Source organism: Panicum hallii, chromosome 6 (genome assembly GCF_002211085.1).
Source record: "Panicum hallii strain FIL2 chromosome 6, PHallii_v3.1, whole genome shotgun sequence".
Lineage (NCBI taxonomy): Eukaryota > Viridiplantae > Streptophyta > Magnoliopsida > Poales > Poaceae > Panicum > Panicum hallii.
In genome coordinates, this window is record NC_038047.1 from 17,532,084 (window position 1) to 17,549,225 (window position 17,142).

The window sequence follows — 17,142 nt, forward strand, 5'->3', positions numbered from 1 at the left end:
TAGGTTCTTCATCTGCTCCTTCAGGAAGAGTGAACATATCCTCGAGTTCTCTCCATAACATCTCCTTTTGGTTTGGAGGCACGGTGTAGCGTTCTTCGTCTGGATTCTTCATTTTCCAGAGTCTTGTGGTGATCGGCACACGTGCCCGAACAACAACCCCACACTAGGTTGTAAACCTTTTACCAGCCTCCTCAGGAGCACATGGGCAGCCCTCTATGTCCACTTGTGTGACAACCTATCTTCCCTCCATCTTTTTGGCCTGCTATCGTTTACCTTTGGACTTGCTATTCTTCGATCCGGAGGAGGACTGAAAAAAAGATATATTAATAAAAAACTAATATTAATACAAAATGTAAATCAAGATTCTGTAAGCATATATATAAGATACGTACCCCAATAGGAATCTCGCTAGGAACGGGATACTCATGCCTCGGCGCAAAGTCATCATTTTCTTCTTCTATGTCATCTCCGGACATATTTAGGAAAGAATCAACAGTCCAGACCTCTTCTTCACCATAGTTCTCATAGACGGTCGTACTATCATAGTTGATTTGATCTAAAAGGAACCGTTCGGCGTCTGGACCATCGCCATCACCGTGCATCTTAACTGAAATCCTAAGAAAATGGCACATGTAACTTCATGGAACACTTTACCAAGAAAAATGTGTGTGTGAGTGTTATATGTGTGAGTGAGTGTGTGCGCATGTCTCAGAGTGTGCGTGTGTGTATGTGCGCACGCAATAATTACTAAGTCTAGAAAATGACACATGTAATTTCCATAAACAATATTATATATATACATGTTTCAAATTACACATCTTTATAATACATACACATAAAATTTCATAATTAAAGAACTAAAGAAAAAACTAAATTTGAATGTACACTAAAGAAAACTAAATATGAACCTAAACTAAACCTAATTTCATAATTAAAGAACATGTACCTAATCAATGTAATTTATAATCATCATAAACCTAAATAAAAGATATAAAAAACTAACTAAACCCTAATAAAAACAAAAACATAACTAAACCCTAATATAATAATAAAAAATCCTAATGCGCTATGCCCTTACGAAAGGGTGGCAGGCGGCTGAGCGTTTCGTACGTCGTTGGAGAGGTGGGGGGGCAGCATGCGGGGGCGGTCTGAAGGCAGCGGATCGAAGGCTGTGGAGGCGGTGGTGGGGCGCGGAGGCCAAGGCACGGGCACGGAGATGGTGTGGACGAGGCTGGATCGGAGGAGGCTCATAGGCGGAGGGGCGGAGGCAGAGATCGCCCGATGCGGCACGGGCAGTGGGTGCCAGCGCTGGAGGCGAACAGCAGCGGCAGGCGTGGCGCCGGCGTGGACAAGGAGGTGCACGCGGGCGCGGGAGGAGGAGGCCGCAGCCAGCGCGCGCGTATGCCGGAGGTGTGCGGCGGCGAAGAGGAGGGTGAGCGCGTCGGGGGCGGCTCGGCTCGGCTCGGCGTGGCGAAGAGTCGAGCAGCAGTGGTGGTGGAGGACGAGGGAGGCTAGCGGTGGAGGGCAAGGTGCATGGCGGCCGATGTCATTGATTGGGCTGGGCGAAGAAGGAAGGAGGAGGAAGAGAAGGAGGACATTTATACCCCGGCCCATAGATACCTGGTGAAAATAAGAACCGGTACCTATAGAAGCCTTAGGTACCAGGTGGAAAGTTCACCTGGTACCCTAGGCCGAGCCTTAGGTACTGGTTGACCTATCCACCTGGTACATAAGGGGGCGCCAACGGGCGGGAGCGAATTCCCCCCCTTTAGGTACTGGTTCTCATTTTCACAGGGAATTCATTTCCCGCCGTTTCATTTTTCTTTCTTTTTGGTTTTGTTTAGTTTTTGCTTTTCTGCAAAAAGTCTTTTATTTCCCTAAAAAATCATATATGGGTGCAAAAGTTCACCAAAAAATTTTAAATATTGTATTTTTATATCTAATTATATAAAATTCACCCTATAAAGAGAGAGTGTGTGTTAGCGAGTGAGCGTGTGAGTGTGTGTGTGAGAGAGAGTGAGTTTGCATGTGTTGTGTGTGTGTGTGAGAGCGAGTGTGTGTATATGTGTGTGAGTAAGTGTGTGTTAGTCAAAATATTACATGATGACTAAAATTTATTCAAGAGGCTAAAAATATTACATGATGACTAAAAATATTACATGATTGCTAAAAATTATTCAAGAGACAATTAATCATCTAATGGAATATTAATGATAGTTTTCTTTACAATCATTCCTTCATTATGATCATGGCGTACGTAGGGAGCGTCCTCCTAGGCTAAAAGGATACTTGTGTCAACATCCACTACGAACGGGGTCATGTCCTCAGCCTTATTGTATTCTTCTTCATCCATGATATCGTCGACTCCCATAATTTTTCTTTTGCCCTCCAGAACTATGTGGCGATTTGGCTCATCATCTTCTGATTTTTCCTTCGTTGATTTGCTAGAATTGTCCTCCTTGGGTTTGCTCGACATATCCTTCACATAGAAAACTTGAGTAACATCTTTGGCTAGGATGAACGGTTTGTCTCGATAGCCAAGCTCTTTGAGGTCTACGGTTGTCATTCCGTATGCGTCAATATCAACACCTTTTCCAGTCAGCTTCACCCATTGGCAACAAAATAGAGGAATCTTCAAGGGCACATAGTCGAGTTCCCAGATTTTCTCAATGTAACCAAAATATGAATTGCTTTGGTCATTAGTATCTATGGCTTCTATACGGACAATACTATTTTGATTGGTGCTCTTTTTGTCATGGGATCTTGTGTAAAATGTGTATCCATTAATTTCATATCCTTGGTACATCAAGATTGTATTGGATGAACCCCTGGCCAACCAGGCAAGTTGTTCATGAATGTCCTCGTTAGCCATAAGTTCCGTGCGCAACCAGGTGGGAAAAGTTTTGATGTGATTCTTTGTAATCCAGGTTTCAAACTTCCAAGGGTACTTGCTTTGTACGATCTGCTTGTGCTCCTCAATGTACGGAGCCACCAAGGCTAACTGTTGCAGATTTGTGAAATGTGCTTTGCTCAACGAAGCATGATCATTGGCATTTATTGATTTCTTTCCTAGTGTGCCCTTTCCAATCAGCCTCCCTCATGCCGTGATACTAGAACCCCAATTGGAAAAGTTCATCCACATAGTCAACACAAAACTCAATGACCTCCTCTGTCACATAACCCTTTGCAATGCTTCCTTCTGGACGAGCATGATTACGGACGTATTTCTTTAGGATTGTAAAGAATCGTTCAAAAGGAAACATGTTATGGAGGAAGACAAGCCTGAGAATACCAATCTCTTTGATAAGGTGAACCAGGAGATGCGTCATAATATTGAAAAATGATGGAGAAAATATCATCTCAAGACTAACTATACTTTGGACAACATCTTCCTGTAGCTTCAATAGACTCGTCGGATCGATTGCCTTCTGTGAAATTGCGTTGAGAAAGGCACATAGCTTTATGATTGTTGCTCAAACATTATCTGGTACAATACCTCTCAATGCAACTGGAAGTAATTGCGTCATGAGCACGTGACAGTCATGGGACTTTACGTGCGAATTTCTTGTCTTTCATATTTAGCAGCCTCTTTACATTCCAAGAGTAGCCTGACGGGACCTTGATACTGTTCAAACATTCAAACATACTTTCCTTCTCTTGCTTGCTTAGAGTGTAGCAGGCAGGACCTAAGTAATGGCGTCCTTTATCCCTCTTCTTTGGATGTAAGGCGGCTCTTTGTTTCATACGTTGCAGGTCTTTGCGCGCTTCCAGTGTATCTTTCGGTTTACCATACACACCAAGGAAGCCTAGCAGGTTCACACAAAGATTCTTGGTGAGGTGCATCACGTCAATTGTGTTGCGGACCTCTAAGACTTTCCAATAAGGTAAATCCCAAAAAATACTCTTTTTCTTCCACATACGTGCACGTCCTTCAACACTGGGCACTAATCTGCTACTAGGTCTCTTTCCAAATACTACTTTTATATTTTTGAGCATTTCAAATACCATTTTCCCACAAATGTACCTAGGCTTCGTACGATGATCCACCTTTCCACCATAATGAGCATGCTTCTTTCTTAATGGATGCTTCACTGGAAGAAATCGATGATGGCCTATGTATACAATCTTCCTATAGTGCTTCGGATACATGCTGTCGGTTTCATCTAAACAATGTGTGCATGCCTTATAACCCTTATTGGAGTGTCCAGATAGGTTGCTAAGTGCATGCCAATCATTGACGGTTACGAAAAGTAATGCACGCAGATCAAAATGTTTCTCTGCGTGTGCATCCCACATACGAAACCCCTCCTCTTTCCACAGCAAAAGAAGATCATCAACTAGTGGTTTCAGGTACACATCAATATCGTTACCAGATTGTTTCGGGCTGGGGATAAGCACTGGCATCATAATGAACTTACGCTTCATACAAAGCCAAGGAGGAAAATTGTATATACATAGTATCACAGGCCAAGTACTATGGCCATTGCTCTGCCATCCGTACTTAATCCAAACCTTATGTTCCTTGCATCATACTTAATCCAAACCTTATGTTCCTTGCATCATCTGCAAAAGTTGGGAATGTTCTATCCACCTTTCTTCACTAGGATCCATCAACAGGGTGTCTCAACATAATATCTTACTTCCTCGTTTCTTTGTGCCATCGCATCAACTTTGCATTGATTTTGTTCATGAACAGACGTTTCAAATATGGTATTATAGAAAAATACCACATCACCTTGGCAGGAACTCTCTTCTTGGTATGCACCCTCTCAACATCGCTTGGATCTTCTCGAGGGATCTTATACCGACATGCTTTGCATACTGGACATGCATCCAAATTTTCATACTCCTCATGATGATAGAGTATGCAGTTATTAGAACATGCATGTATCTTTTATGCTTCCAATCCTAGAGGACAAACTGCACGTCTTGCCTCGTATGTCATTTCGGGCAATGTGTTACCCTCAGGGAGTAGGTTTTTTATAAGTTTCAGCAACTCCTTGAATCCCTTGTTAGGCAAGCCGTTTGATGCCTTCCATTGCAACAATTCCAATGTGTTATCCAACTTTTTGCGGCCTTGTTTGCAATCTGGATACAACAATATTCTATAGTTCTCTAATATACGCTTCAGATCCTTGGATTCCTTTTCAAATTCGCATACTTCCTCTGCTCCACGCAGCATCTGACAAAGATATCTTCTGCAACCTATGCGTCAGCATTTTTTTCAGACTCACCCATTGTAGTATCTTCAATGAAGGCACCATAGTAATTGTCCTCAAAGTGAGTAACAAAATCACCTTCTTCTTCATCATTCTCCAGCATAATCCTTCTTTCTGCATGCTCGGTCCAAACATTGTAGTTGGGCAAGAAACCGTTTCCGAACAAGTGACTGTGAATGGTTCTTGTTGACGAGTAATCCTTCTCGTTCCTACAAATCTGCAAGAACTCCCTTTGGTGATATAACAAACACTACTGGTCCAGGTGACTTGAAGTTCTACAATTGTGATCTCGGTGTCGTGTGTATTATCTTAGTCATATGATCTACTATTGTCTGTTGAAGGTACGCAAGTTACTCCTAATATATAGGAGAGTTGAGTCCCATGATCCAAAGGAACTTAAGAGGCAGCGAGAAAGGGATTGATTCGAGGATATGTCCGCCGAACAAAAGAGCGAGAAGATGAAACCACTCGAGTCTCAAACAGAACAGCACATACAAACGTGTATGAAAATTTTATCCCATCCATGTCATGTGTGTGCTTGTAGTTGTTTAATTACTTTTTGTTTTTGCATTGGAATCGATATGCTTAAGAATATTAAACATATGCATCTATTAATCATGTTAATGCATTTTCTTAATTGCTGAATCTGGAGTAAATTAGTGCACCCAAGTTTTATAGTAAAGTAATATAGCAAGTTCACATAGTGGTACGTGAGTTCCATTTAAGTCGGTTGATGACCATTTTAGAGGAAGACAATTAGGCTGCCTGACAAAGCTGAGCAAAAAGTGAGATGATTTACTTAATATTTTTTGAAATGGCAATGTTATACCTGATAATTGTTATTATTTGTTGGTAGATTTTTATCTTTTTACAGTTAATATTTTAGCTTCCGTAGCAACGCATGCGTTTAGATGATATTTTTAAGCCCGTTTGGCTCCGGCCGGCTCCAGCTCAGCTCTTGCATTGTAGCACGAATGAGCCGGAGCTGGAGAAGCCATAAAGGCTCCTTGTGTTCCGTGAGGAGACGAAGAGCACATTTTCTATTCACCATACGCGCGAACAGGCATGGACGCGTCGCACAAAGAGAACTGCCGCAGCCTGGGTGTCTCGGTTTGCATGCTATATATACATTCAAATAAAAAATCTCTATCTCACAGACTAATTATTCAAATTAAATTTTGATTCTACCGTGTCTCTTACAATGAGATCTTCAATTAATTTCTTACGATGAGATCTTCAAAACTAGACCACACTTAATTGTGTTTAGATGATATTTTTTCTAAAACATTTTTATTTGTTTTGGAACAATTTCTATCTTCGGAATATTTTTGTCTTGTTTTGGAATATTTTTTATTTTGGAACAATTTCTGTCTCTAGAATACTTTTAGCTTCGGTGGACTTCTTCGATGGTACGACAGCTAGTCGCATGTGTTACGAATAGACGCACCCAGAGAGAGGAGAGAGAAAAATAGCTTTCATGTGCTTCGATCTTGGAGCAGTTTTGATATTGGACGTTTGGTAGAGCAGAGCTGCTGCTGAAGCTGTTTTTGGAGCCGCGGCTTGAGCCCTGCAAAGGGGGCTCTTATAAGCTGTCGTTGCCCCGTTAGGTCCGACATTCTTGCCTAATGAAACTTATTGTATATTGGTGCATGATGCTTGCTTAAAAGTCTAACCTATTATTAAGAGCGTGTCCAGCAGATTACTCATCTTGTTTTCTAATAGGAAAAGAGCAAATTCGCTATATAAAATTAAAATTTGATCTTTTTCCCTATGTGCCACCAAAATTTAACACTTTCCTTTATTTGAGTACTATTACATGAAAATTTCATTCCCCTTGATGCCAGTTCCGTACCAAAATATCACCATTTTGGCTGTAATTATCGTTTGAGTAAACTGGATATATCATTGTTGCCCCAGCTTACAATGACGAGATTGGCCCACACATGCACCCTACATCCTAGTCAACATCCAAATCGATCCCCTTCGGCCCTCTCCTATTCAAAATCGAGCACGTAACCCTAGCGTGGAAGCACACGGCTGCGGCGGCTTACGGCCTGTAGTGGGAAATGGCGGCACCAGCTCAGCTCCTCTGGCGTTGCCACGTGTCTCCTGCTCTTTTGCAGGAAAGCGCTCCAAGTTGACGAAAATTATCCCAGTCCAATTCGGTTGGAATCCACTGTAAAAGAATTCATAATTTTACTCTTATATGCCTAATAAATTTACTTAGGGCTTGTTTGGCTCAAAGGATTCCTAAAGGAATTTCAAAGAAATTTTGTTCCTCCATTATGCTTATGTCACCGGGCCTTTGGAACGGAGGAATAGAGCTCTCCGTTCCTTGGAAAGGTTTCCGCTACTTTGCAAAACACAGAAAAAGAAACATCCAGTCTGAGCTTAATTTTCGTTGAAGCCTGATGCAAGTGAAATGAGGAGAGAGTAAACGGAGGATTAGCATGCGGTGAGTTGGAAGAAACAATTGGATCAAGTTGTTGACGCTGGTGTTGCCAAGTTGCCGCTCTGCTTGAGCTGTGTCGTCCGCCTGAGTAGCCCACCGACGGGTGTCCCCAGCTCGCTGCCCTCGATTGGATGGAGGCTCGTGCACGCCAAGGTCGATAGCTCGTAGGCACCCGCTCGCTTTCGGTTGATTGTTGGTGGCCGTCCTTTCTCTACTGCTAAATTTACTTAGATGTAAACAAGTGAAAAGCCGGAATCCTTATATTGTTGCAGAAAATGCTGCAGTGTGTTTTTGCATGGACCCCCTGGCAAACCAAACCCTAGCTCCCTTCCCCCTCACTCCTCTGATCCTTTCTCCCATTCTCCCTCTCTTCTCCCCACCGCTTCCCATCGCTACTCGATTGCTCGTGCCTCCTAGTTCACCGTTGCTTGAGCCTCGGACGCCACGCGTCCTCGCAATGCAGGGGAGTGAGTGGAATCGTTCGAGACCCGACCCGGTACGCTGATCAGGCGTACCTCACCGGCCTCCACGGTGGCCATGATTGACAGCGAAGGAGGAAACGCCTCGCCACCTCTTTCCTTCCCTAAAGCAGCCCAAGGTGAGAGTGTCCCCCATCCTCTTGCGCTTGCGCCACAAACCCTAGCTGTCGTCACCTCTCTTCTCCACGAAGCCCTAGCCGAGCGTGCGGTGCTAGCACACCGGTGACCGGCGTTGCTGTGGTGCTGATCGGCGGGACAAAGAGGAGGAGCTGCAAGCTGCGATTTGCTTCCTCTTCGCCGATGCGCGACTACATTGGGGTGAGCTACCCCAACTCTACTTCCGTTGCGCGACTAGTGGTAACGATCCATGATCATCTACTTACATGAGATCTGTCGGAGGAAATCTCCAGCCGGGTGGCAGAAAACACTTGCCTAATCCTATTTAAGGATGGGTTTGGAGGAGACTCAGGAGCGCTTGATCGGTTGCGGATGAACGCAGGAAAGACACAAGGATTTAGAGTGGTTCGGGCCGCCGGAGCGTAATACCCTACGTCCACTTTGGTGTTGTATTGATTGTGTGAGCTTGGATGCCCCTTGGCTAGTGTTCGTATGAACCTGACCTTATCTGAACCTTCTGTTCTAACGGGTGCACTCTCTCTTTTATAGTCCAAGGGGAGTGCTTACACTGTGCGGGGCCCAGATGGGCCCGGCCAACAGGAGCCTGTTCTATGAGAGATATGGAGATCTTCATCTCCAGCTCCTCTCCGTAGTCTTCTCTATCGAGAAGTTGATGTGCGTATCTACAGCCAGGATATTGCCGTGTGCAGCCTTGCCTGCACAGTGACCGCTGTCAGTGTTACCCAACAGTGGAGCCGAGTTGCCACTGTTGGGTGAGAACATGTCAGGCGAAGGAGCAGCGCTGACCTGCTGCGCCGTTGCCTCCGTGTGCCCTGTGGCAGCGCACGCCTCGGCTCTCCTGTTACAGGCCATCATCATGCCCGCGTGCGGCGCCGTGACGGGATTGTACGCCGCTTGCGCACAGTATACGGTGACACGACGCGCCGCCTTGGAAACAGGTGGGCTTACCGTGGTGTCAGCCTACCTGCCCCGTGTGTCAGTGGCAGGTCATACTTTTTGACTTGGGCGCGCCCGGCCCAACTACCGCATTAAATGCTGGTAGGTGGGCTGGAGACCCACGAAGGGCCTCCTGCCACGGGCACGTGGCAGGGCCAGCCCCGCTCCCACCGCGGGGGCGGCACGTGGCGGCACCGGACCCCTTCCCTAGGGGAGGGGGGTCCGGGCCCCCGAAGCCGGTCGGAGCGGTCAGGCCTGCGGAGGGCCGGCCTCCACACGTGGCGGCCCCGGACCTCCCTGGGGAGTCCGGGTCCGCGGTGGCAACCCGCGAGCCACCCTGCCTTCATGGGCACGTGGAGGCCCCGGACTTCTAAGAGCACGGGGAAGGTCCGGAGACCATAATCCCAGCTGTCAGGCCCGGGCCGTATGCCACGTCACACAGAAGACGAGGGGGAGATTACGGATGGTGAGACACTAAAGGCCTGGACACCCTAGCAGGAGGTACCCCTGTCCGTATGTACCGACAGAGGCCCCCGGGCCCACCTCGGGTGAGGGATGAACCCGCAGGTGGGGCCATATCCCAGCATTGCGCCGGGTGGACAGCTTGTTCCCGCCAGGGAAGGGCATGGATGTCCTTTCCCTCTAGCGGGATCCCCGAGGGGCCCGTCCTCCGCCCGCGCCGTGCGCGTCAGGCGGTTCAGATTCTTGTCTTATTCGAGCCTATCCCGCGGCTCGGGCGGTTCGGATTCCGCCTTTCCCCCCTTCCTCCAGCGGCCAGGCCTTTGACTGGCGGGCCGGGGCCTGGGTGTGAGAGGAGGGGGCCTGGTGCAGGCAACCGTTCAACTTCTCCTCGGTCGCCGCGGAGCGCGAGAGGGCAACAGCTTTTGCATAAAAAGTAGATGCCGAAGGGAACGGCTACCTTTTCGCTCTTGCCATCAACAGATGCTGTAGCGCCCCTTCATCTCCGCACATTCCTTGCAATCAGCTTCCTTGCGCTCGGCATCCTTCTCCTCCCTGCTCCCTTGCGATCCATCCTTAGCAATCTCAGCGCCATCACCATGTCTTCGCTTCCTTTTCCGTGCCGCTTCCAGACCCAAGCCCAACAGGACCTGGTGCGCCGCCTTGTGGGATGGACCGCGCCGGAACACGCGAAGAAGATCAGGACCGGCAAAATCCCCCTCCGCGACCTTGCCGCAGGGGAGTTCATTCTCTTCAACTCGTACGCCATGTGCGGGTTGGTTCCTCCGATCTCCTCCTTCTTCCTCCTGCTCCTGGAGGAGTTCAGCCTCCAACTTCATAATCTCACCCCCCACTCCGTCCTCCTCATGGCGGTCTTCGCCCATTTTATGGAGATGTTCGTGGGGGTGCGCCCCTGCACCACCATCTTCAGGCATTTCTATGCCTTGGTCGGGACTAAGAGGAGCAAGCGCGAAGTCGGCGCCTACTACTTCCAGCTCCAGCACGGGATGGCGAGCTCCTACATCAGCGCCTTCTCCAGCTCCAAGTGGGAGGACTGGCGCGGATGGTGCTGGGCGACTTCCTGAAGCGGCGAATTGCTCAGCCCGGTCCTTTATCGGGTCAAGAATCTCCACCGGAGCGGCCTGACATCCATGATGGTGCTGGGCGACTTCCTGAAGCGGCGAATTGCTCCCCTGCAGCAGCGTTCCCGGATGGCCTACATGTACACAGGGCCAAATGATTGCTGCAGGATCGCGCGCGGGCCCGGCACGGACTTCACCAGGGCGGAGCTGGAGGTCGCGATCCAGGAAATGACTGGCGACGCGTTCAGCCCGGAGTCCCTGGTCCTCCCGAGTGGAGTGAAGGCCCTGTGCGAGGACCAGGCGTTGCGGGCGTCAGTCCTGGCATCGATGCCTACCCTGGACGAGGGTGGCCTGGCGGTTCGGCGGTTGGGAGGCGACCCCAATCGCGGGCTCCACATCCCCGGCGCCACACCCGACCGCCAGCAGCGTACCAGCCAAGGTCCCGGGGGGCCAAGACCCCGAGGTCCGGCCCCCGCCGGGAAGGGAAAGGAGAAGGTGCCGATGCCGGAGCACCGGCACAAGGACAATGCGGGTGCCACCCTAGCTCGGAGGGACGACGAGGCCCAGGGGGCGGCCCCCGCGCGGAGTAGCCAAGCCGAGGGGAGCAAGTCCCGGAGGCTCCAGCATGGCGACGGCTCCTTAGTTGGGGAGCCGGCCCCCAAGCGCCAGAAGACGGCTGAGGCGGAGGGGCAGAGCGGAGCTCCACCACCTCCGCCGCAGCGCCAGCAGCCAGAGAGGAGACCGAAGGAGGTGCAGCGGCCTTCTCCGGGGCAGCAGGCTCCTCCATCGCCACCGTCGATGCGGCGGCTAGTGACGCCACCACCACCAACGGAGCCAAGGCCGCAAACCCCACCCCCACCGCCAGAAGTGCCAGCGGTCGGGGACATCCACCAAAGGTCCAGTGGGCCTTCGGCAGAAAAGGTGGTCCCCCCAAATGCGCGGGGCAGTTGGGAGTGGTTTGACTTTGTGTAAGTGGTCTTCCTTGGAATTTTTATTTTTCCATTTGTCTTCCTAGGGCCCTAACCTTGTTGATGATCTGACAGGCCCCTTTCTTCGGACGCATCGAGCACGTCCGCCGGAGCCGCCCCAGCTGGGGGGTCCAGCCCCCAACCAGTACCAGCAGCTGCCGGACCCCGAGGTCCGGAACCAGAGGTCGCCACACCCCCAAGGCCCGAATCCACCTCGGAGGAGGAGGACACCAGACCTGCTGCGTCGACCAAGGCGCCTCCAGCAGCAGCAGCACCGGACGCCATGGCGGAGCCCCCTCCAGCTGAACCAGCGGCAACAGCCGAGGCGGCAGCACCGGAGGCCGCGGAGGTGCCAGAGGTGGCGGCGCCGGAGGTGACGGAGGTCGCCAGCACCACCACTCCACCTGCGCAGGAGGAGGAGCCGGAGGTGGTGCTGGGAAGGTGTCTTCTGCCAAGTCCAGCGAAGGTCCCGCTCCCCCGCCTCTTCGCCAAGAGCCAGCAGGCACAGGAGGAGCTAGAGGCAGGGATCCGCCGGGAATGGGAGAGGCTGGAGGCTGAGCGCCACCGGCTCCTCGACTGGGAGCAGCGCCTGGGGGACCGCATCAAGTCCGTCTCCGCCCACTATGCCGATGAGCGGGCGAAGCTCGTGCTGGAGCGCGAACTCCTGCAGGAGCAGTTGCAGCAGGCTCTCGACCGGGAGGCGGCAGCTGCCCAACGGGAGAGAGCGGCTGCGCGGCGGGAGAAGCATGCCCTCGAGTGGGAGCTCCTGGTGGAGATGAGGGTGCAGGCGGCGGCGGACAGGGAGGCAACCGCCCTGGAGCTGGCCAACCAGGCCAAGAAGGTGGTGGAGATGACCAAGGCGCAGGAAGCCACCCTTGCAGAACTGGAGGCAGCCGCGGTGGAGAGAGAGCGCAGGCTCGCCGCCCGCAAAGCAGAGGAGGTGACCCGGCTCGAGGAGCTCCAGGAGCGGGAGGCGGCCGTGGAGAAGGAACTGGCGGCCGGGACCCGGAGGCTTCGGGAGCTCGAGGTGGCCCTCCACGAAATGGAGGCCAAGGTGGAGGAGTTCCAGGCGGAGCGGAGCGCCAGCATCGGCCGGATTGTAAGGTGGGCCGGTGAGGTGAACTCCTCCCTGGGAGCTCTTGGAGCAAGCCCCATTTGGGTGGCGGAGGCTCCTTCTTCACTTGGTGTCGCCCTCCAGGTGCTGGACTCCATTGCCGAGCGACTACAAGGCCTGGAGTCCGGCATGCTCGACCTATTGGAAACAGAAGGGCGAGCAGTTGCCCGGGGGACGGCAGAGTATATCCTTACCTGCTTCCGGAGCCACGACCCCACCATCCAACTAACTCCCATCCTGTTTGGTCCTATCCGGGCGACGGCGGCCGCCGCACAGGAGGGAGTGCAAGAGGTGGCAGACATGGTGGTGTCCCGCATCTGACGCTGTCCCGAACCTGCAAGGAGTGGGGACGCCTCCGGGCCACCAGGACAATAGGACTAGTATCTTTGTTATTGTTTTTGTAATATAACTTTGTGATGTAATATAATTCCATGTACATTATCAGTAATGTATTAAATATTTCGTGCGTCTACTTTTGCGAAAAAACTTAGCTGTTTTTTCTGATTGTCGATCCTGTAAAGTGTTCTCAAGCATACCGAGGTCCCGTGGCCCCCTCGGAGGTAGTCGCGATAGGTCGGGACTAGCTGCCATAGAACCGAGGTCCTGCACATGACTTAGGATCGACGCTTAGTAGACGTCCCCACGAGGTCCCGGTCTGGCCAGCGAGGGCCTCCTGAGTTGCGTAGCGGGCCAGGGCCTAGGTTCGGGGATTAAAGGGGTCCCGGCCCCCAGGTCCATGGTTCGAGTTACAATGGTACTCGCCCTAGGGAGGCAGGGCATGTAGGCTTAGGGTACGGAACCAGGCTAAGCGGCTACACAACCCTGGACCCCAGCAAAGAACGAGCACGTCTCCCTGAAGCCAGTTCCCAGGTGTCCGGTTCCTTTTCTCCTGCGAGACAGAGGTCCTGGGGCAGAGACGTGGCGTAGAAACTCAAGAAAGGCCTCGGGCACAGCACAGACGTAAAAGACCACGTGGGGGGTTAGTGTAACGAGAAGCAAAGAAAAAATAGAATCATATAAACCTTACGGACACACTGAGAACAAATCTTTCCTTAATGAATTGGTACAGAAGAATTGTGCGATGTACGCCAGGGGCCGGGTTTACGAGTGCGGACCTCCACCGCCCTGGTCCGCATGGTGATGCTACCAATTACAAAGGAAAAATTTCCTCTCAACTAGGTCCTAGGGATAGAACTTACGGAGGTGCTCAATGTTCCATGGATTGGGTAGTTGCATGCCTTCCTCCGTAGCCAAACGAACAGATCCGGGTCGGCACACCTTTATCACCTTGAAGGGCCCCTCCCAGCTGGGGGAGAGCTTGTGCAGGCCCTCTCGGTTCAGGATGCGCCTTAGGACTAGGTCCCCGACCTGGAGCTCCCTACTACGCACGAACCGTTGGTGATAGCGCTGGAGTGCTTGGTTGTACCGTGCGTTTCGGACTGCTGCTCGCCATCTCCGCTTGTCGACGAGGTCCACGTCTTGGCGACGCTGCTGTTCCTGCAAGTCCCCATCAAAAGCCTGGACTCGTAGAGAGCCCATGGTGATCTCCGGGGGAAGGCACGCTTCGGCCCCGTAGACCAAGAAGAAAGGGGTTTCCCCTATCGCCCGGCTAGGTGTGGTCCGGTTTCCCCATAGCACGCTCGGAAGCTGATCAGTCCATCTTGCGCCATGCTTCTCAAGATCGCAGTAGGTCCGGATCTTGAGTCCTCTGAGGATCTCAGCATTAGCCCGCTCGACTTGGCCATTGCTCCTGGGATGCGCCACTGAGGCAAAACAGAGCTGGATGCCAATGTCCTCACAGTACTCCTGAAAGTATTGGCTTGTGAACTGAGTCCCATTGTCGGTGATGACCTGGTTCGGGATCCTGAACCGGCACACAATTGACTTGAGGAAAGCGGTTGCTGACGCCTTGGTGATGTTCACCACTGGGGTTGCCTCCGGCCACTTGGTGAATTTGTCAATGGCGACATAGAGGTACCGGTACCCGCCAACGGCCCTAGGGAAAGGTCCCAAGATATCCAACCCCCATACAGCAAAGGGCCAAGAGGGAGGAATCATCTGTAGTGCCTGAGCTGGAGTGTGTATCTGCTTCGCATGGAACTGACACACTTTGCAGGACCTTACCAACTCAGCTGCATCCTGGAGCGCTGTCGGCCAATAAAAGCCATGCCGGAAGGCTTTACCGACCAGCGTGCGGGATGAAGAATGACTTCCGCACTCGCCTCCATGGATCTCCGTGAGCAAGTCGCGGCCCTCTTCCTAGGTGATGAACCGCATGAGGATGCCGTTGGCGCCACGGCGGTAGAGATCCCCTTCTGCCACCGTGTACTGCTTAGCCATCCGGACTATACGCTCAGCAGATGCTTGGTCTTCAGGAAGGAAATTATCTTTCAGGTAGTCCCGAACCTTAGAGATCCATGCATCGGGACCTTCCTGAGAAACTGGGCGTGGCCCCCTGAGGTGTTCGGGACCCTCGAGGGAGCACACAACCCTTGGCGGGCCCCACGGATGGAGCGCCGCCGGGACCGCTAGCTTCGAGGTGCTAGTCCGACCCCCTTCGCGAAGGTCGGCAGGCTGGGCGGAAGGCTTCAGCAGATGCCTCTGGAAGACGCCCTCGGAGTCGATGCGCTCGTGGAGAGTGCATCAGCTACTGAGTTGCCTTCACGTGGAACATGTTGCAGTTCCAGCACATCGAAGTCCTTCTCAAGCTTCCTCACATGGATGAGATAAGCTGCAAGCTGGGGATTGTTACAGCAACACTCCCCCCGGACCTGCCTGATGACGAGTTGGGAGTCTCCTTTGACCAGGAGCTCCCGGACCCCCAGGGACAGAGCCGCCGTGAGTCCAAAGATTAAGGCCTCATACTCTACCATGTTGTTGGTGGCCTCAAAGTCGAGGTGCACCATGTACTTCAACTGCTCGCCATGTGGGTTGATGAGGACCACGCCAGCCCCTGCCCTCTTGCTACGGGCGGACTCGTCAAAGAAGAGCATCCAGTGAGGTCCGGTGAACACCGGAGCCCTGACTTCCAGACGTGGGGGGTCCGTCCCATGGTCCGGACCCCCAGGGACGCTTGGTGCTAGTGTCCATTCCACGACAAAATCAGCAAGGACCTGGCTCTTGATGGCATGGCGTGGCTAGAAGTCGAGTTGGAATCCAGCGAGCTCAGCTGCCCACTTGGTGATGTTACCGTGGCGTTGGAATTGTGGAGGATTGCCCTCAATGGATAGGAGGTCACCACCACAATCTTGTGGGTCTGGAAGTAGTGACGGAGTTTCTTGGACGCAACGAGTATAGCATAAAGGAGCTTATGCGTCTCAGGATTCCTGGCCTTTGCCTCGTGAAGGACCTCGCTGACGTAGTAGACTGGCTTCTGGATGGTCTTGACTCTGCCAGCCGGGCTGGATCCTTCTGCTTGAGCTGGGGACTCGCCGGACCCCAGGTCGCTAGGTGTCTCCCCGGGTCGGGACCCGGCCGGACCCTCCGAAGTAGGGCCGGTTGTTAGACTGGTGGAGGCCGGACCTCCTTCTCCTACAGGAGGGTCCACGGAGGCCCCCTGCGGGAGATGCTCGGACCTCTCGGTGACCAGCACCATGCTGATCACTTCGGCCGTTGCTGCAAGATAAAGAAACAGGGTCTCACCTAGGTCCGGTGCGACCAGGACCGGTAAGGAGGTGAGGTACTGCTTCATCTCCTGGAAGGCATATTCTGCCTCTTCAGTCCGTGTGAATGGACCGGACCCCCTCATTAGCTTTTAGAAGGGGAGTGCCCTCTCCGCCAGCCCCGAAATGAAGCGGCTGAGGGCTGCAAGGGACCCCGTTAACCTCTGCACATCTTTGAGGCGCGCAGGGGGTCTCATTGCCTCAATCGCTCGGACCTTGTCCGGGTTTGCCTCGATCCCCCGGTGGGAGACCAAGAAACCAAGGAGCTTTCCCGCCGACACGCCAAAGATGCATTTCTCGGGGTTAAGCTTGGTGGAGGTCGCACGTAACTTGTCGAAGACTTGAGCTAAATTTTCTAGGAGGGAATTTGACTCTCTAGTCTTGACAATGATGTCATCAACATACACCTCAACTATATCTCTAACCAAATCACCTAGAGTGATGTTCATTGCACGAGCAAAGGTGGGTAGAGCATTAAGCAATCCATAAGGCATCACTATATAACAATAAAGACCATCCACTATTACAAAAGCAGTATGCTTCCTATCATCCCTAGCCATTTTGATTTGGTGAAAACAAGAATAGGCATCTATAAAGGATAGCAAATCACACCCGGAGGTGGAGTCTACAATC

At 51.8% G+C, this 17,142-nt stretch overlaps 2 protein-coding genes across 2 annotated transcripts; both read left to right on the top strand.

The window, feature by feature from the left end:
- Positions 1 to 11,092: 11,092 nt before the first annotated feature.
- On the top strand, positions 11,093 to 11,737 carry LOC112898154 (neural Wiskott-Aldrich syndrome protein-like). The gene has a single exon (XM_025966537.1). The coding sequence runs from the start codon at positions 11,093 to 11,095 to the stop codon at positions 11,735 to 11,737; it is 645 nt and encodes a 214-aa protein (XP_025822322.1).
- A 279-nt stretch (positions 11,738 to 12,016) lies between these two features.
- On the top strand, positions 12,017 to 13,168 carry LOC112898155 (uncharacterized abhydrolase domain-containing protein DDB_G0269086-like). The gene has a single exon (XM_025966538.1). It carries the CDS (start codon positions 12,017 to 12,019, stop codon positions 13,166 to 13,168), a length of 1,152 nt encoding a protein of 383 aa, XP_025822323.1.
- The last annotated feature ends 3,974 nt before the right edge of the window (positions 13,169 to 17,142 follow it).